This window comes from Octodon degus, unplaced genomic scaffold (assembly GCF_000260255.1).
Source record: "Octodon degus isolate 3935 unplaced genomic scaffold, OctDeg1.0 scaffold00058, whole genome shotgun sequence".
Taxonomy (NCBI): domain Eukaryota; kingdom Metazoa; phylum Chordata; class Mammalia; order Rodentia; family Octodontidae; genus Octodon; species Octodon degus.
In genome coordinates, this window is record NW_004524634.1 from 5761389 (window position 1) to 5773947 (window position 12559).

The window sequence follows — 12559 nt, forward strand, 5'->3', positions numbered from 1 at the left end:
AAAAAATAAATAAGGGGTCGACCAGGTAGCTGAACGGACTAAAAGCACTTGTTTAGGCAGAGCGCAACGGCCGGGGTTCGATCCCCGTGTGCAGTGCCGGCCCTGCCCCCGGGGTGCACTGAGAGGGCGATTGGAGCGTGGCGGCGCACACCTGTAATCCCAGCGCTTGGGAGGCTGAAAAACAGGGTAATCACTACGAGTCCGATCTGTGTAGCAAGATCATGTAAACCTTGTACCAAATACATAAAGAAAAGAAATAAAAACCAGAGAGAGAGAGAGAGAGAGAGAGAGAGAGAGAGAGAGAGAGAGAGAGAGAAATATGCATTTGTTATACAAAATTCAATAGACACAAACGGGTACATTAGGTAGGAAAAGTGTCTCCTTCCACCCTTGTTCCTTGAACACCCATCAGCAATGCCCTCACTGATTTCTTGGATAACCTTCTGGAGCCTCATTTCAGTTTTTTGTTTTGTTTTGTTTGAGACAGAGTCAGGCTGGCTTTGAACTCACGATTTAGCCCAGGTTTGCCTTGAGCTTGCTGGGATCCTGCCTGAGCCTGCCCAGTGCTAAGATCACAGGCTGAGCCACCATGCCTGGCCTTCTTTCTTTTAATACCTCCATAAATTCTCAAACTTGTGTTGATGTCCCATCAGGGGGACACTTACATTGCTTCCGATACAGCATTACTATGCATCAAAATATAAATTCTGTGTCAGTCGTATTATCAGTCGACTTTCCTTAGCAATATAGTGTTCCCAGATTTATTTAGCTGCACCATAATTCACACATCCATTTCCCTAATGGTAAAAATTTAGGCTTTGCTGAGGGATGCGGATATAGCTCAGTGGCATAAGCACCTGCCTGGCAAGTGCAAAATCCTGGGTTCGAGCCCCGGTACAGGAAAAGAAAAAATTGGGCTTTACTGTCACTTACTTTGCTCTTATGCATTTCTGTCATATTGCCTGCAATAGTTTGTGTACTTTCCCAAACTGTGAGCTCCTCTGGAGCAGAAGCAGTGTCCATTTCAACTTTATGGCCTCTAAACCTCACTCATTCGGACCGTGATATACCTGTAATAATTGCTCTTGTGGAGTTCAGGAATCTAGAGCGGGAGGAACAGCCGCGCTCTTTGGGCAGTTCGGGCCTTTAGTGGTCCGGAACTTTTGTTGGAGGAATGAGTGTTTCTCAGGGAGGACTTTGGCTGCGAAGCGTGCTCCGCGCAAGCAAGGTTGCCGCACAGCGGAAGTAGCCCATTATCTTGCTGGAGTTAATTCTTCCGCGGGGCGGAAACGGCATGTCTGCCTGTGCAACGAGCATTTCCAGCCCCCTTTCCTTGGAGGACCCCATGAGTAAACTGTGGCGGCGCGGGAGCACGTCTGGGATTATGGAGACCCCTGAGCCGGGTAAGCGCGGGCCATTCAAAATTAAGTCCTTTTGGAAAAAGAGCCTTCCTCCCCACCCCGTTCTCAGAGCTTCTAATGCCTTCGCCACTTGTGGGAAGGGGAAAGGCGGTGCTGTTGTTATGGTAACCAGGAGAGCGCGATTGGAAGAGCGGGACCCCTCAGCCTTGTCCTGCCGCAGGTCGGCGAACAGCGTTGACAGGCTTTCTCCTCAGGGGAAGCTCTGGAGTTGAGCCTGGCCGGTGCCCACGGGCACGGTATGCACAAGAAAAAGCACAAGAAGCACAAGAAGAAGCACAAGAAGAAACACCATCAAGAAGAGGACTCCGGGCTAACACAGCCTTCTCCTGCCAAGCCCCAGCTCAAACTCAAAATCAAGCTAGGTGGGCAGGTCTTGGGCACCAAGAGGTGAGGTCAAAGGATCAACGTTTTATTTGGGGAATTTAAGGAGAAGTTTCAGACAGAAGTTAGAAGCGGGCCAGGCTTTCTAGAAAACAGAGAATAGACACTGACTTAAGCGCCAGTTAAGGCAGCAAGAAAAGAAGTTAGAGAAGGCTGTATATAGCTACTGAGCAGGCATTGATGGCTTCTTTTATATGTCTTCCCGGCAGTGTCCCTACCTTCACTGTTATACCTGAGGGGCCTCGCTCTCCCTCTCCCCTAATGGTTGTGGATAACGAAGAGGAACCTATGGAGGGAGTGCCCCTGGAGCAGTACCGTGCCTGGCTGGGTGAGCAGGATCTGGAGGGGCGAAGCTAGGTTTCTCATTCGACCTAAGGAAAGTGGGGGCTGGTTCTTTTGACTGTCCCAGTGGGTGAGAATTTTGACTGTCCCAGTATTTTTAAGTGAAATTAAGACCTCCCATCTGAACAATTGTACTTTTATCTCTCCAACTTTTCTTCCCAGATGAAGACAGTAACCTTTCCCCATCCCCACTTCAGGACCTATCTGGGGGGATAGGGGACCAGGAGGAAGAGGAGGAACAGAGGTGGCTAGATGCACTGGAGAAAGGGGAGCTAGATGACAATGGAGACCTCAAGAAGGAGATCAATGAGCGACTGCTCACTGCTCGACAGGTAAGTTGGTTATTCATTCACCAACTATGTGTTAAGAACTTGCCATGTCTCAAGTACTTTGCTAGGCAGTGAGGATATAAATGGGGGGAAAGAGCCAAAGTTTCTGTTCTCATGGACCTAGTATTCTAATGTGTGTGTGTGTGTTTGGTGTAACAGGTAAATAACAATCTCAAAATGCTGTATGATTTACAAGTTAATTTTTTTTTTGTTTGTTTGTTTGCTTTTTGCGGTATTGGGGATTGAACTCAGGACCTTGTGCTTGCCAGGCAAGCGCTTATTCTACTGAGTTATATCCCTGGCCTTGCTGTATGATTTACAAAAAAAGGAAAATAGAGTGATGAAATGGAAAGTAGCAGAAAAGACAACATTAGTTAGAAGAGTCAAGAAGGCCTCTTTGAAGAGCTACCTTTCCCAATAATGGCAGAAAGACCAGGAAGTACAAAACCAGCAGGCACAGAGTGTCTGAGATTGGAACGTGCCAAGCAAGATAAAGGAGAAGGAAAAGTATGGCTAAACCAGTGATTGGTTGTCCTAGGCATATTTTTAAATTTGCATGTTAGTAGATTTCATTGGCCTTATGTGGAGAATAAGAAGTAGCAGTGGTTAAGAGAAGTGGAGGGACCCACTCACCGGGAATCTGAGGCAAGTGTATTAGGCAAGAGAGGACGGTAGCTTATATCGAGGAGAGAGTAGTGAAAATGGAGAAGATCAGATGAATACTGGGTGTACTGTGGAGGTATTTGTTGGGAAGGGGCTGGAGAGAGTAGGAATCAAGGGTAACCCTGAAATTCTGGCTTGAAAGGTTGATGCTGTCTATTTGATACAAAGATTAAACACAAACCAGCCTCTGGAAGGGTGGTACAATTTTGATGCACTCCTGCTTTTTACCGAGAGCTAAACATCAGAAGACCTGGGAGGAAGCAGTATTATGCTCCTGGTTCCCCCTTCTCAAGGCCTGTGTTCCCTAGACTCCCTTCTCTGCTCCCTCTTTTGCTCTTCCCCCCAACTGGTGGACCCGTCCCTCCATCACTCTCCATTTTCAGACCCCACCACTTGTCTCCCCAGAGAGCTCTGCTCCAGAAGGCCCGGAGTCAGCCTTCCCCGATGTTGCCGCTCCCAGTCCCTGCGGGCTGCCCGGCCCCTGCCCTCACCGAGGAAATGCTGCTCAAGCGCGAGGAGCGGGCGCGGAAGCGGAGGCTGCAGGCGGCGCGGCGCGCAGAAGAGCACAAGAACCAGACTATCGAGCGCCTCACCAAGACTGCTGCGCCAAGCGGGCGGGGAGGCCGGGGAGCTGCGCGGGGCGAGCGGCGGGGAGGGCGGGCCGCAGCACCCACCCCCATGGTGCGCTACTGCAGCGGGGCCCAAGGTTGCACTCTTTCCTTCCCGCCCGGCGTCCCCGCCCCCGCGGCAGTGTCTCAGCGGACAGCCCTGGCAGGTCCTCCCCCGCGGTGCTCTGTCCCCGGATGCCCACACCCGCGCCGCTATGCCTGCTCCCGCACGGGTCAGGCACTCTGCAGCCTTCAGTGCTACCGCATCAACCTGCAGATGCAGCTGGGGGGACCCGGGGGCCCTGGATCCCCCCTTTTGGCAACTTAAGGACCTTACTAAAACCCAGACTCTGTGCTCCATGTCTATAGTGTCGTCCCTTTCGTATTAAATTTCATCCAGTACTTCAGCCTGTACAGAATTGGGGGACTGGGATAAGGGCAGACCAGTCTCTCTTTACACCCTCCCTGAGGCTTGGAAACGTCCTCGGGAAACTCGGTGAATCTGCACCCGGACCTAGCCTCTTCTAGCGGGATTACCTGCCACGATGTGGCGTCTAGCATCATCCAGAAAATTTACCTCAAGCCAATCAGCGGGAGTTTGCTTTTAGAGCTAGCGATTCATTGGTTCACAAGTTAAAATCTGTTCTGTTGTCCGTATTGGTTATTGTTGCTGTCAGTCACGGCCCGGTGGAACGTTTCCCCAGTCTTTGTCTGTACAAGCTCTTGTTGTCTGGGAGAGCTCCATAGGCGCTAATGCGGGTTGGTCACGGGCTGAAGTCTCTGGTCGGCTCTTATTGGTCTATTTATCGGAGGGTGATGCTGATTGGCTGGGCGAAGCAACCTGGGTTCTAGTTGGAGGAGCTCTCCCGGGTAGAAGCTCCGGCCGCGGAGTGATGGTGGCTACAGCGAAGATGGGCCGGGCAGGGACCATGGCGGTAGCGGCAGAGGTGGCAGGGGCGGGGCAGCTGGCGGTAGAGGAGGCTGTGGTCTTCAGGGGGCTGTAGGTGGAGGATGGCTCGGGCCAGCAGCGGGAACCGCAGCGAGGAGGCCTGGGGGGCACTTCGGGCGCCGCAACAGCAGGTATCCCAACAGCTCCAAAAGCCTATCACGACAGCCATTTATTTCTCTTTGCCCTCTCCTGTCCCTTCCTTTTGGGGGATAAGGGAGATAGAGGGAAGAACTTAGGGAGCCAAAGGTACAGTGAAGTTGCTAAACTTGTCCCTTCCACTCTTTGTCTAAACTTTGTAACGTAGACGCAGTTGACTTTACCTGCAGCCTCAGATCCCATCCCACGGCTGCAGTGGAAGCTTCCAAGGAGCAGCTCTCCAGTGATCGAAGAGGCACAGGGAGGCCCCAGGGAATCTCCCTCTGCTTGTAGCCGTTATTTGTGATGTTTTTCTCTGCTTATTGTCACAACAGAGCCTGGCAGAGTCTTCTCTTTAGGGAGAAATTTGGAGAAGAGATGAAACCGAGTCACTCCCTGGATTCCGCCCTTTCGCATCTACACCAGTCCCCTCTGGTTGGGAACACTGCTCTGAGTCTCACACTTGTCCCTCCTCTACCCTAGGGAGCCTGAGGCCCAAAGCCTGAAAAATCTAGTTTCGTGGGTGGAAGTAGCAGATGAGGGTCAGTGCTGAAAAGCACGTTAGCTTTGGAAATGGCCTTAAGCCCCTATCCATCCTCTGACACTGAGATAGCTCAGACTGCCCCCAGCCTTTGCCAAAACATCCGTTAAGAGAAGGGGGGGGGGATTGTGAGAGATGTCTCAGAAATGCAAAACCAAAATGTGTCCGTACTAGGTGTTTGTTTTCTAGACTGATTTATTGCTATTCCAAATCCTCTTCCAAGCTGACAGCCCTTCAGATATTTGAACAATCCTCTCACCTTTTCCCATTCCCTTCATCCGTCTAAGGGGTGGGATTGTGTGTATGCATGCAGGTGGGGGGTGGACAGTGCCTTGGGCTGGAATCTCCCATTCTAAGTGCTTCCATGCCCCCAGCTTCGAGAGCTGTGCCCAGGAGTGAACAACCAGCCCTACCTCTGTGAAAGTGGTCACTGCTGTGGAGAAACTGGCTGCTGCACCTACTACTATGAGCTGTGGTGTGAGTCTCCAGGAGGGCTGTTCACCAATCCTTCTGCCCACCTTCCCTTGGAACTTCAAGGACCTTTTTCGGCATGGGAGGTATCTGAGACATCCCCTCTTGCCTCTTGCAGGGTTCTGGCTCCTCTGGACTATCCTCATTCTCTTTAGCTGCTGTTGCGCCTTCCGCCACCGGCGAGCTAAACTCCGACTGCAACAACAGCAGCGGCAGCGTGAGATCAACTTGTTGGCCTATCATGGGGCGTGCCATGGGGCCGGTCCTGTCCCTACCGGCTCACTGCTTGACCTTCGTGAGTGACTTGAGGCTCTGGGTTATCAGCAGCCCCTCCCAAACCAGCATCCCGTACCCCGTTTCCTTTTGCAGACATTTTGAATCACCTTTTTCCTTAATAGATCACCCACCCATCCCTGGTTGTCTTCAATCACCCATGCTGTTCTCTCTCCTGCAGGCCTTCTCAGCGCCTTCAAACCCCCAGCCTATGAGGATGTGGTTCACCGCCCAGGCACACCACCACCTCCATACACCATGGCCCCAGGCCACCCCTTGACTGCTTCCAGTGAATGTACCGGCTGTTCCTCTGAAGCCAGCTGCCCTGTCTACTTCGAAGGAACAAATGTGGAAGGTGTTTCTTCCAACCAGAGTGCCCCCCCTCATCAGGAGGGTGAACCTGGGGCAGGGGTGAGCCCGGCCCACACACCCCCCTCTTGTCGCTATCGTCGCCTGACTGGTGACTCGGGTATTGAGCTCTGTCCTTGCCCTGACTCCAGTGAAGGTGAGCCAGTCAAAGAGGTGAGAGCTAGTGCTACCCCATCAGGGCTGGAGGACCACTCCCCTCGTGTGCTGCCTCCAGAGCCCATGCCCCATGTCTATCCTGTGGAGCAGGCTTCCAGTGAAGGGGACACCCCATAAGGGTTATGGGAGGATGAGTGGGCCACCTACCCACCAAAAACTGCCCTGGTCCCAATTCAAGTCCCTCTCAACCCCTCCCTACCCTCTAGAATTTGCCTGAAAAGGCTGGAACCCTGAGGAGAGAGGTGGTACTAGGGACCTGTTCTAGCTTTACCCACCCCCAAAACATACACGAGAGCCTTGATCTCATTAAAGAGATGTGAACCAGCTGCTTGTGGATTTGGGTGGACTAGAATTCAGCTGACTGCGTTGTACTTAGCCTGACTAGGCTTGAAAGGGACAGATAATGGTTATTTTATCTCACCTTCCCTGAAAATACAAGACACCTTAAAGCCCAGACTGAGTCAAGACATCTTGATGAGGCAAAGCTAACAAAAGCAATAGTTATGTTTTTTTCCCCAGTTTATTTAAAAAAATATTGATTTCACATTCACCCCAGGGCTATGTGGGATGATAGTAAGGAGACACCTGAGATGAGCTGAGGAAGGTCTGAATTATGGGTATCTGAAGAGCTGGGGTCAGAAGCCAGACTCTGTCCCTCCTGATTCAATGGCATGAATGGCCTGGCTTGCTCCTCCTCATCCCTCTCAGTAGTCTTCAGCCATGACCAGTAAGACAAGGCTGGTCCAGCCATGGAAAGGGCGGCAGCCCATGCCCCGCCCATCCCGGTCACTATACTGTTCCCACAAAAACCCTGTAGCCTGGTACTGCCGCCATACATTGCCTACCACATTGGCACGGAGCTCATTGTGCAGCTTGGCAGCCTGGGCCTGGTGGGGACCCTCTAGCTGCCCATAGTGGTGGAGTGCTCCCAAGGCCAGGTAGTTGACATTGAGCCACACAGCACCTCGCCAGTAGGGAGGGTCATGCTCAGAATTGCGCTGGCCATAGAAAGAGCTGGAGGCCGCAAGGGAGCGCAAACCAAAGGGGCTCCAGAGATGGCGGCTATCAGCAAGAACATCCAACAGGGGTCCGAGGTGGGGAGATTTGGGGTCCAGCAGCCGTAGCAGCAGGGGGAAAAGAGTGACGTAACCCAAGGCATCCACATATTGTAAGCGAGGTGGGGGCCGGCCCACCACACGAACGAGCCCCTGAGGGGGCCTAGGTTTCAGCTGTACTGCTTTTGTGTGGTTCCCGAAGTCTGCAAAGACCCTTAGCTCTGGAGACCAGTGCAGCTCATCCAGGCCCTCCTCTGCTTCCAGTGAAGCAGCCAGGGGGCCCAGCTCAGCAGCTGCCTCAGCTTCCCCCAGACGCTCTGCAAGCCGTGACAATACACGGGCTCCCAGGGCCACCCAGCATCGAAGGTCCAGGTGCCGCTCAGTTGCTGAAGGATGTGAGGCCCGAGGGTAGTCATCCAGCCCTGATGGTAGAGTCTTGGGGTTCAGTAGGGTGGGCAAGGCTGTGTCCCGGCCCCGCCAGCGATAAGATAGTGGCACTGGCCCTGCCTGGCTCTGATGGAGCCATGAGAACCAAGCATGCAGGCGGGGAAATGCCCTGCGGAGGAAGGCCAAGTCGCCAGAGTCACCACCTTCTAGCATATGGGCCACAGGCAAGAGCAATGTTGGGGGGTTAGCATGTGCCACCCGTTGCACCAAAAACTCTGGGGGCACCCGTGCTCGGGCCTCATCCCCCAGTACTTGTTCCCGCCCAATCCAGCCATCAGCATTGAGTAGCCCCAGCCAGTGGCCTAGGGCCTCCCAAGTGAGGCGAGGTTCCCACCGCTGGACCACTAGCTGGTGGAAGCCCTCATCCCAAAGGAAGCCTCGTGGGAAGAATGATCTGGAAGGCACCCCTGAGAAAAGAGGAACAGGTGGAAAGAGGGCAGGATCAACCTTCTCAGACCCTTCTGCCCCCATATCTGGCAATACCAAGCCTTGACCGTAGAAGTAGCCAATCCCACCTAGGAGGTCACTTAAGGCAACCTGACCCAATGCCTGCTCCCCAGGGCTCAGGCCCTTCTCCTTCAGCCGGAAGGTCTTTTCAAAGCGCTCCCGAAAGGCTGCAGCATGGCTCTCCAGGGCCTGGGTCAGCAGGCTGCCTGCCAGCTGCCCAAGGGCTTGGTTTCCTCCTGCCTGGGCACTGCCAGATTCAAATACAAACTCCACAGAAAAGGGGACCTTCAGTGTCACCTGCTGGATCAAGAATTGCCCTTGCCCACTTGGACCTCTGTCCTCCCACTTCAAAGATCCTGGCAAGCCAAGGTAGCGATCAGGAGAGGCCCCTGGAGGCCGATGCTGAAACCAGCTGTTGAGGCGACTCTTCACCATCTCTGTCAGCAGGGACAGTCCCGGGTTGGAGGACCACAAGATATTATAGCTTGAAGGCAAGAAGACAAATAGGAAATAATCAGGGCAGGGTTGTTATAAAGGGAAACACGGTCAGGAATTAGGATGGGAAGTCTCAGCAATGCAGTGAACAGGGAAACTGGTAAGACTGGAAGTAGCTGGTGAAAAGGCAGTGTCAGGAGCCACACCACTTCTATCATCTGGTATCCCATACCACTCGTATCACCAGCTCTTTCCCAACTTACCTGCCATACTTGGGGGCAGTGTCCCCTGGGCTGGTTGGTGGCAAAAGTGTAAAGCGGAAGTCGCCAAGTTCACTGGTGTGCCCACTGATGAACTTCAACTGCCCCTTGGTTCCAGCCTCGGGTCGTAGGACTTCCTGGCCGTCTGTCACCACATAGAAGAACAGGGAGACTAAAGGGAGTGCAGAGGTACTTGAGGCCTAGGCGACAAAGGTCAACAGAGGAAAATAAGAGAGAGAGAGAGAGAAAAAAAAAAAAAAACAGGCATTAGTTGCTATTCTTTTTTGAGAATCAGTCTTAGTGAGGGAAAGGGATCCCAGGCAGGAAGTAAACTGGTAAATAAGATACACCTGGCAGCGCTGAGTTCACGGAAGGTGAACAGATACATCCAGTGCAATGTGCTAAAGAGGGCTGCACAAGGTTCTCTGGGACATCAGTGTATTTTTATGCTCTCTCTTATACTAAGAATTCTACACAGATTATTTCATCTCGTTCTCACATTCCGAGGGCCAGGGATATAACTTAGCAGCACAGCACCTGCCTGGCAAGTGCAAGGTCCTGAGTTTGATTCCTGGTACCAAAAAAAAAAAAAAAAAAAATCTGTGGAACTAATTTTCACATTCCTGTGAGTGAGGTGCTACCATTATCTTCACTTTACAAACAAGGAAATCAAGGCTTAGAAGTAAAGAGAGTTGGTCCTACGGACAAATATTTAAGACAGGGTGCAAACCAGGCAGCCAGACCCCTGTCCTCTGCTGTTAACCCTCTCTTCATTCTGCATTTGCTGGCTGCAAGGAAAGGATGGAGGGAGTCTGGGCTGAGAAAGGGGTATCCTGAGCCCCTGACCTGAGACTCTACAGTCACTCTCCAGCTCCAGTCCCCTCCGTGCTGACCCCCGGGCCTCTTGACGAACTCAGTAGTGAGCCTTAAGGCCCCATCCTGGATGTGTTGCCGCCCGAAGGAGAGGCCGTCGTGGAACTCCCAGCCATAGGGACCCACGCCGTCCCCCTGTTCACACGTGTGCCTGAGCTTAGGGGTCCCTGGGGTGGCCCCCTGCTGCGCCCACATCAGTCCTGGGGGTGAAATGGCCAAGTAAGTCAAAGAGCGCAGGGGACCTGTCCCTCGGGTCTCCAAGAACTGCAGGGTCCTCCCTCTACATACATCTCCAGAACCCACTCCTCCCGCTCTTGCTTTGGCGGGAAGCCGGGGCGCCCAGGGTCAGAGCCCACCTGCTTGCCCGCCCCGGGGCCCGGTTACCGGTGAGGAGGGGCTTCGGGCTGCGAGTCTTCATGCCAAAGTAGACGTGAGGGCGGTAGGTGCCCCAGAAGAGGTCCGGGGCTACCGCGGGGCTGGAGGAGTCCGGGGGCAGTGCAGGGGGCGCAGAGTGCAGCGTGACCGCCCGCCGCGCACGGTACCACGCCAGCGCCCAGCGCCCCGACAGGCCCAGGGCCAGCGACAGCACCACGACCGCCAGAGCCGCTCCCCCGGCCGCTCCACGAGCCGCGCTGACCCGGCCTTCGCGTCGCCCGGGGCCGCCCCGAGCCGCCCTCTCCATTGTCCGCGCTCCCTCGCCCGGCACGGCGCGTCGCCGTCGCTCGCCTCGAGCCATCCCGGCACCGGGGTCAGATGCGGCGGCGGAGCCCTGGTGCCGCCTTGCCTCCCGGGCTCGCGCGGGCGCCGCGGTGACCACCGAGCTGTCAGCGCTGCCCGCGCTCCCGCCGCGCCACCCGCGCCGGAAGTCCTGCCCCGCCACGTTAAGTCCCTCCCCCGGCCGGAACGGTCGTCGCCCTCAGGGCGCCGGGCCTGCGCTTGTTTCGCTTTCTCATAGGGTTCACAGGGCAGTGAAAAAAAAAAATTCATGTTTATTTTTAAAAATAATACGCTAGCATGAGGTCCTATCCCCAACATCAACCCTGGAAGTACTGTAGGCGTTTCAGCACTCAGCCCCACGGCTGGGAAGCGACTGGCCTAAAACGTTAGGTGTACCTGAACCTAGCTGGATTGCCTTGTCCACCTTGTGTTCTTCATCGTGAAACGGAGAGATGCCAGGGGGCCTTAGGGTCTGAGTTAGCTGTCTTTAAGCCATCCTGACTTCAAGTCTCACACTCAACTTTTCCTTTCCGTCTTGTCTTTCTTTAGACAGGGCCTAGCTGTGTAATTCTGCCTCTGACCTCACTGTGTAGTCCAAGCTGACCTTAAACTACTGAGCTCCTCCCGCCTCATCCCCTCAAGTGCTGGGATTACACGTGCGTGCCACTTCACCCCGTCTTTTTTTGTGTTTTTTTTAAGGTTTCAAACATTTATTGTGTGTGGAAGACCACTTGAGCAGCTCCTTAAAAAAGAGCAACTGTCTCCATTTTGACTGAGCCCACCCTATTTCCTGGAATTGATAGGTACAGTTGGCTAGGACTTCTGTTTATCCTTTCAATTGGCCTTAAGCAATGTATATTGGTCTAGCTGAGGTGCTGGTGACAGTCTTTGAAGGTGGCATGTGTGTTTCCCTGGTAATCTACACCTGCTGCTCTTTAATGTGAGCTTGGTTAAGACAGGACAGAGCCAATACTCCGTGCAGGGATCGAGCCTTGAGACAGAGGCTATGACTTCCTGGGGCTGAAAAGACTACATCAAAGTAGAATAAGCACTTGCCTGGCAAGCGAAAGGGCCTGAGTTCAATCCCTGGTTCTGCCAAACAAACAAAGACCCCAAAAAGCTAAAGCACTAGACCACACAAAAAATTAGATACTATCTCAATAGCATAAAGCAGATTACTCTCTGCATATGGCAGCAGTAAATGTAGGCCATCCACGTAGCTCAGCTCACGGTAGTCACCTACTTCCCACAATTCTGGGTCATTCCTCCGCAAACCACTCCTCCACTGAATAAAACTGGGTGAGGCCGTGGGTCAGCTTCTTTGTTCCAGAAAGCCATCTTCATGGCTGGACTTAAAGCCCCTTGGCTCTCCAATAATTAAAAATATGTTCTAGTATCTTTACTTTTGCTGGGGGTTGCACTGAAAGTGGTAGATTAAAATTAACTTGGTGAGGGCCGGGGAGATGGCTCAGTAGAATAAGCGTTTGCCTGGCAAGCCCAAGTGTCTGAGTTCAATCCCCGGTTCTGCAAAAAATAAATAAATTAATTAAAATAAATAAATAAATAAATAACTTGGTGAGGAGGCCTGCCCCTTAGCTCAGTTCTTTAAGCAGCTGCTTCAACAAAGCAGTCAGGCTCAGGTTGCTGTGGTTCGATCCCCACAACTCAAGCCAGCCAAACCTGCCCT

General features: G+C 53.1%; 3 protein-coding genes across 4 annotated transcripts; 2 read left to right on the plus strand and 1 right to left on the minus strand.

The window, feature by feature from the left end:
* Positions 1-1259: 1259 nt before the first annotated feature.
* On the plus strand, positions 1260-4146 carry Ino80b (INO80 complex subunit B). The gene is made up of 5 exons (XM_004634116.3): positions 1260-1403; positions 1616-1808; positions 2012-2130; positions 2307-2476; positions 3542-4146. The coding sequence occupies exons 1-5, from the start codon at positions 1295-1297 to the stop codon at positions 4070-4072; spliced, it is 1122 nt and encodes a 373-aa protein (XP_004634173.1). The 5' UTR covers positions 1260-1294; the 3' UTR covers positions 4073-4146.
* Positions 4147-4491: 345 nt separating this feature from the next.
* On the plus strand, positions 4492-6972 carry Wbp1 (WW domain binding protein 1). 2 transcript variants are annotated; one of them, XM_023718438.1, is made up of 4 exons: positions 4492-4691; positions 5744-5846; positions 5959-6135; positions 6295-6964. In XM_023718438.1, exons 1-4 carry the CDS (start codon positions 4638-4640, stop codon positions 6753-6755), a joined length of 795 nt encoding a protein of 264 aa, XP_023574206.1. In that variant the 5' UTR covers positions 4492-4637; the 3' UTR covers positions 6756-6964. The 2 variants fall into 2 exon arrangements, with proteins under 2 accessions (XP_023574206.1, XP_004634172.1); XM_004634115.2 differs by having other exon boundaries at positions 4500-4824; positions 6295-6972.
* A 165-nt stretch (positions 6973-7137) lies between these two features.
* Positions 7138-11016, minus strand: Mogs (mannosyl-oligosaccharide glucosidase). Its single transcript, XM_023718435.1, has 4 exons — positions 10540-11016; positions 10129-10355; positions 9286-9482; positions 7138-9071 (listed from the first exon to the last, which is right to left on the minus strand). Exons 1-4 carry the CDS (start codon positions 10889-10891, stop codon positions 7343-7345), a joined length of 2505 nt encoding a protein of 834 aa, XP_023574203.1. The 5' UTR covers positions 10892-11016; the 3' UTR covers positions 7138-7342.
* Positions 11017-12559: the final 1543 nt, after the last annotated feature.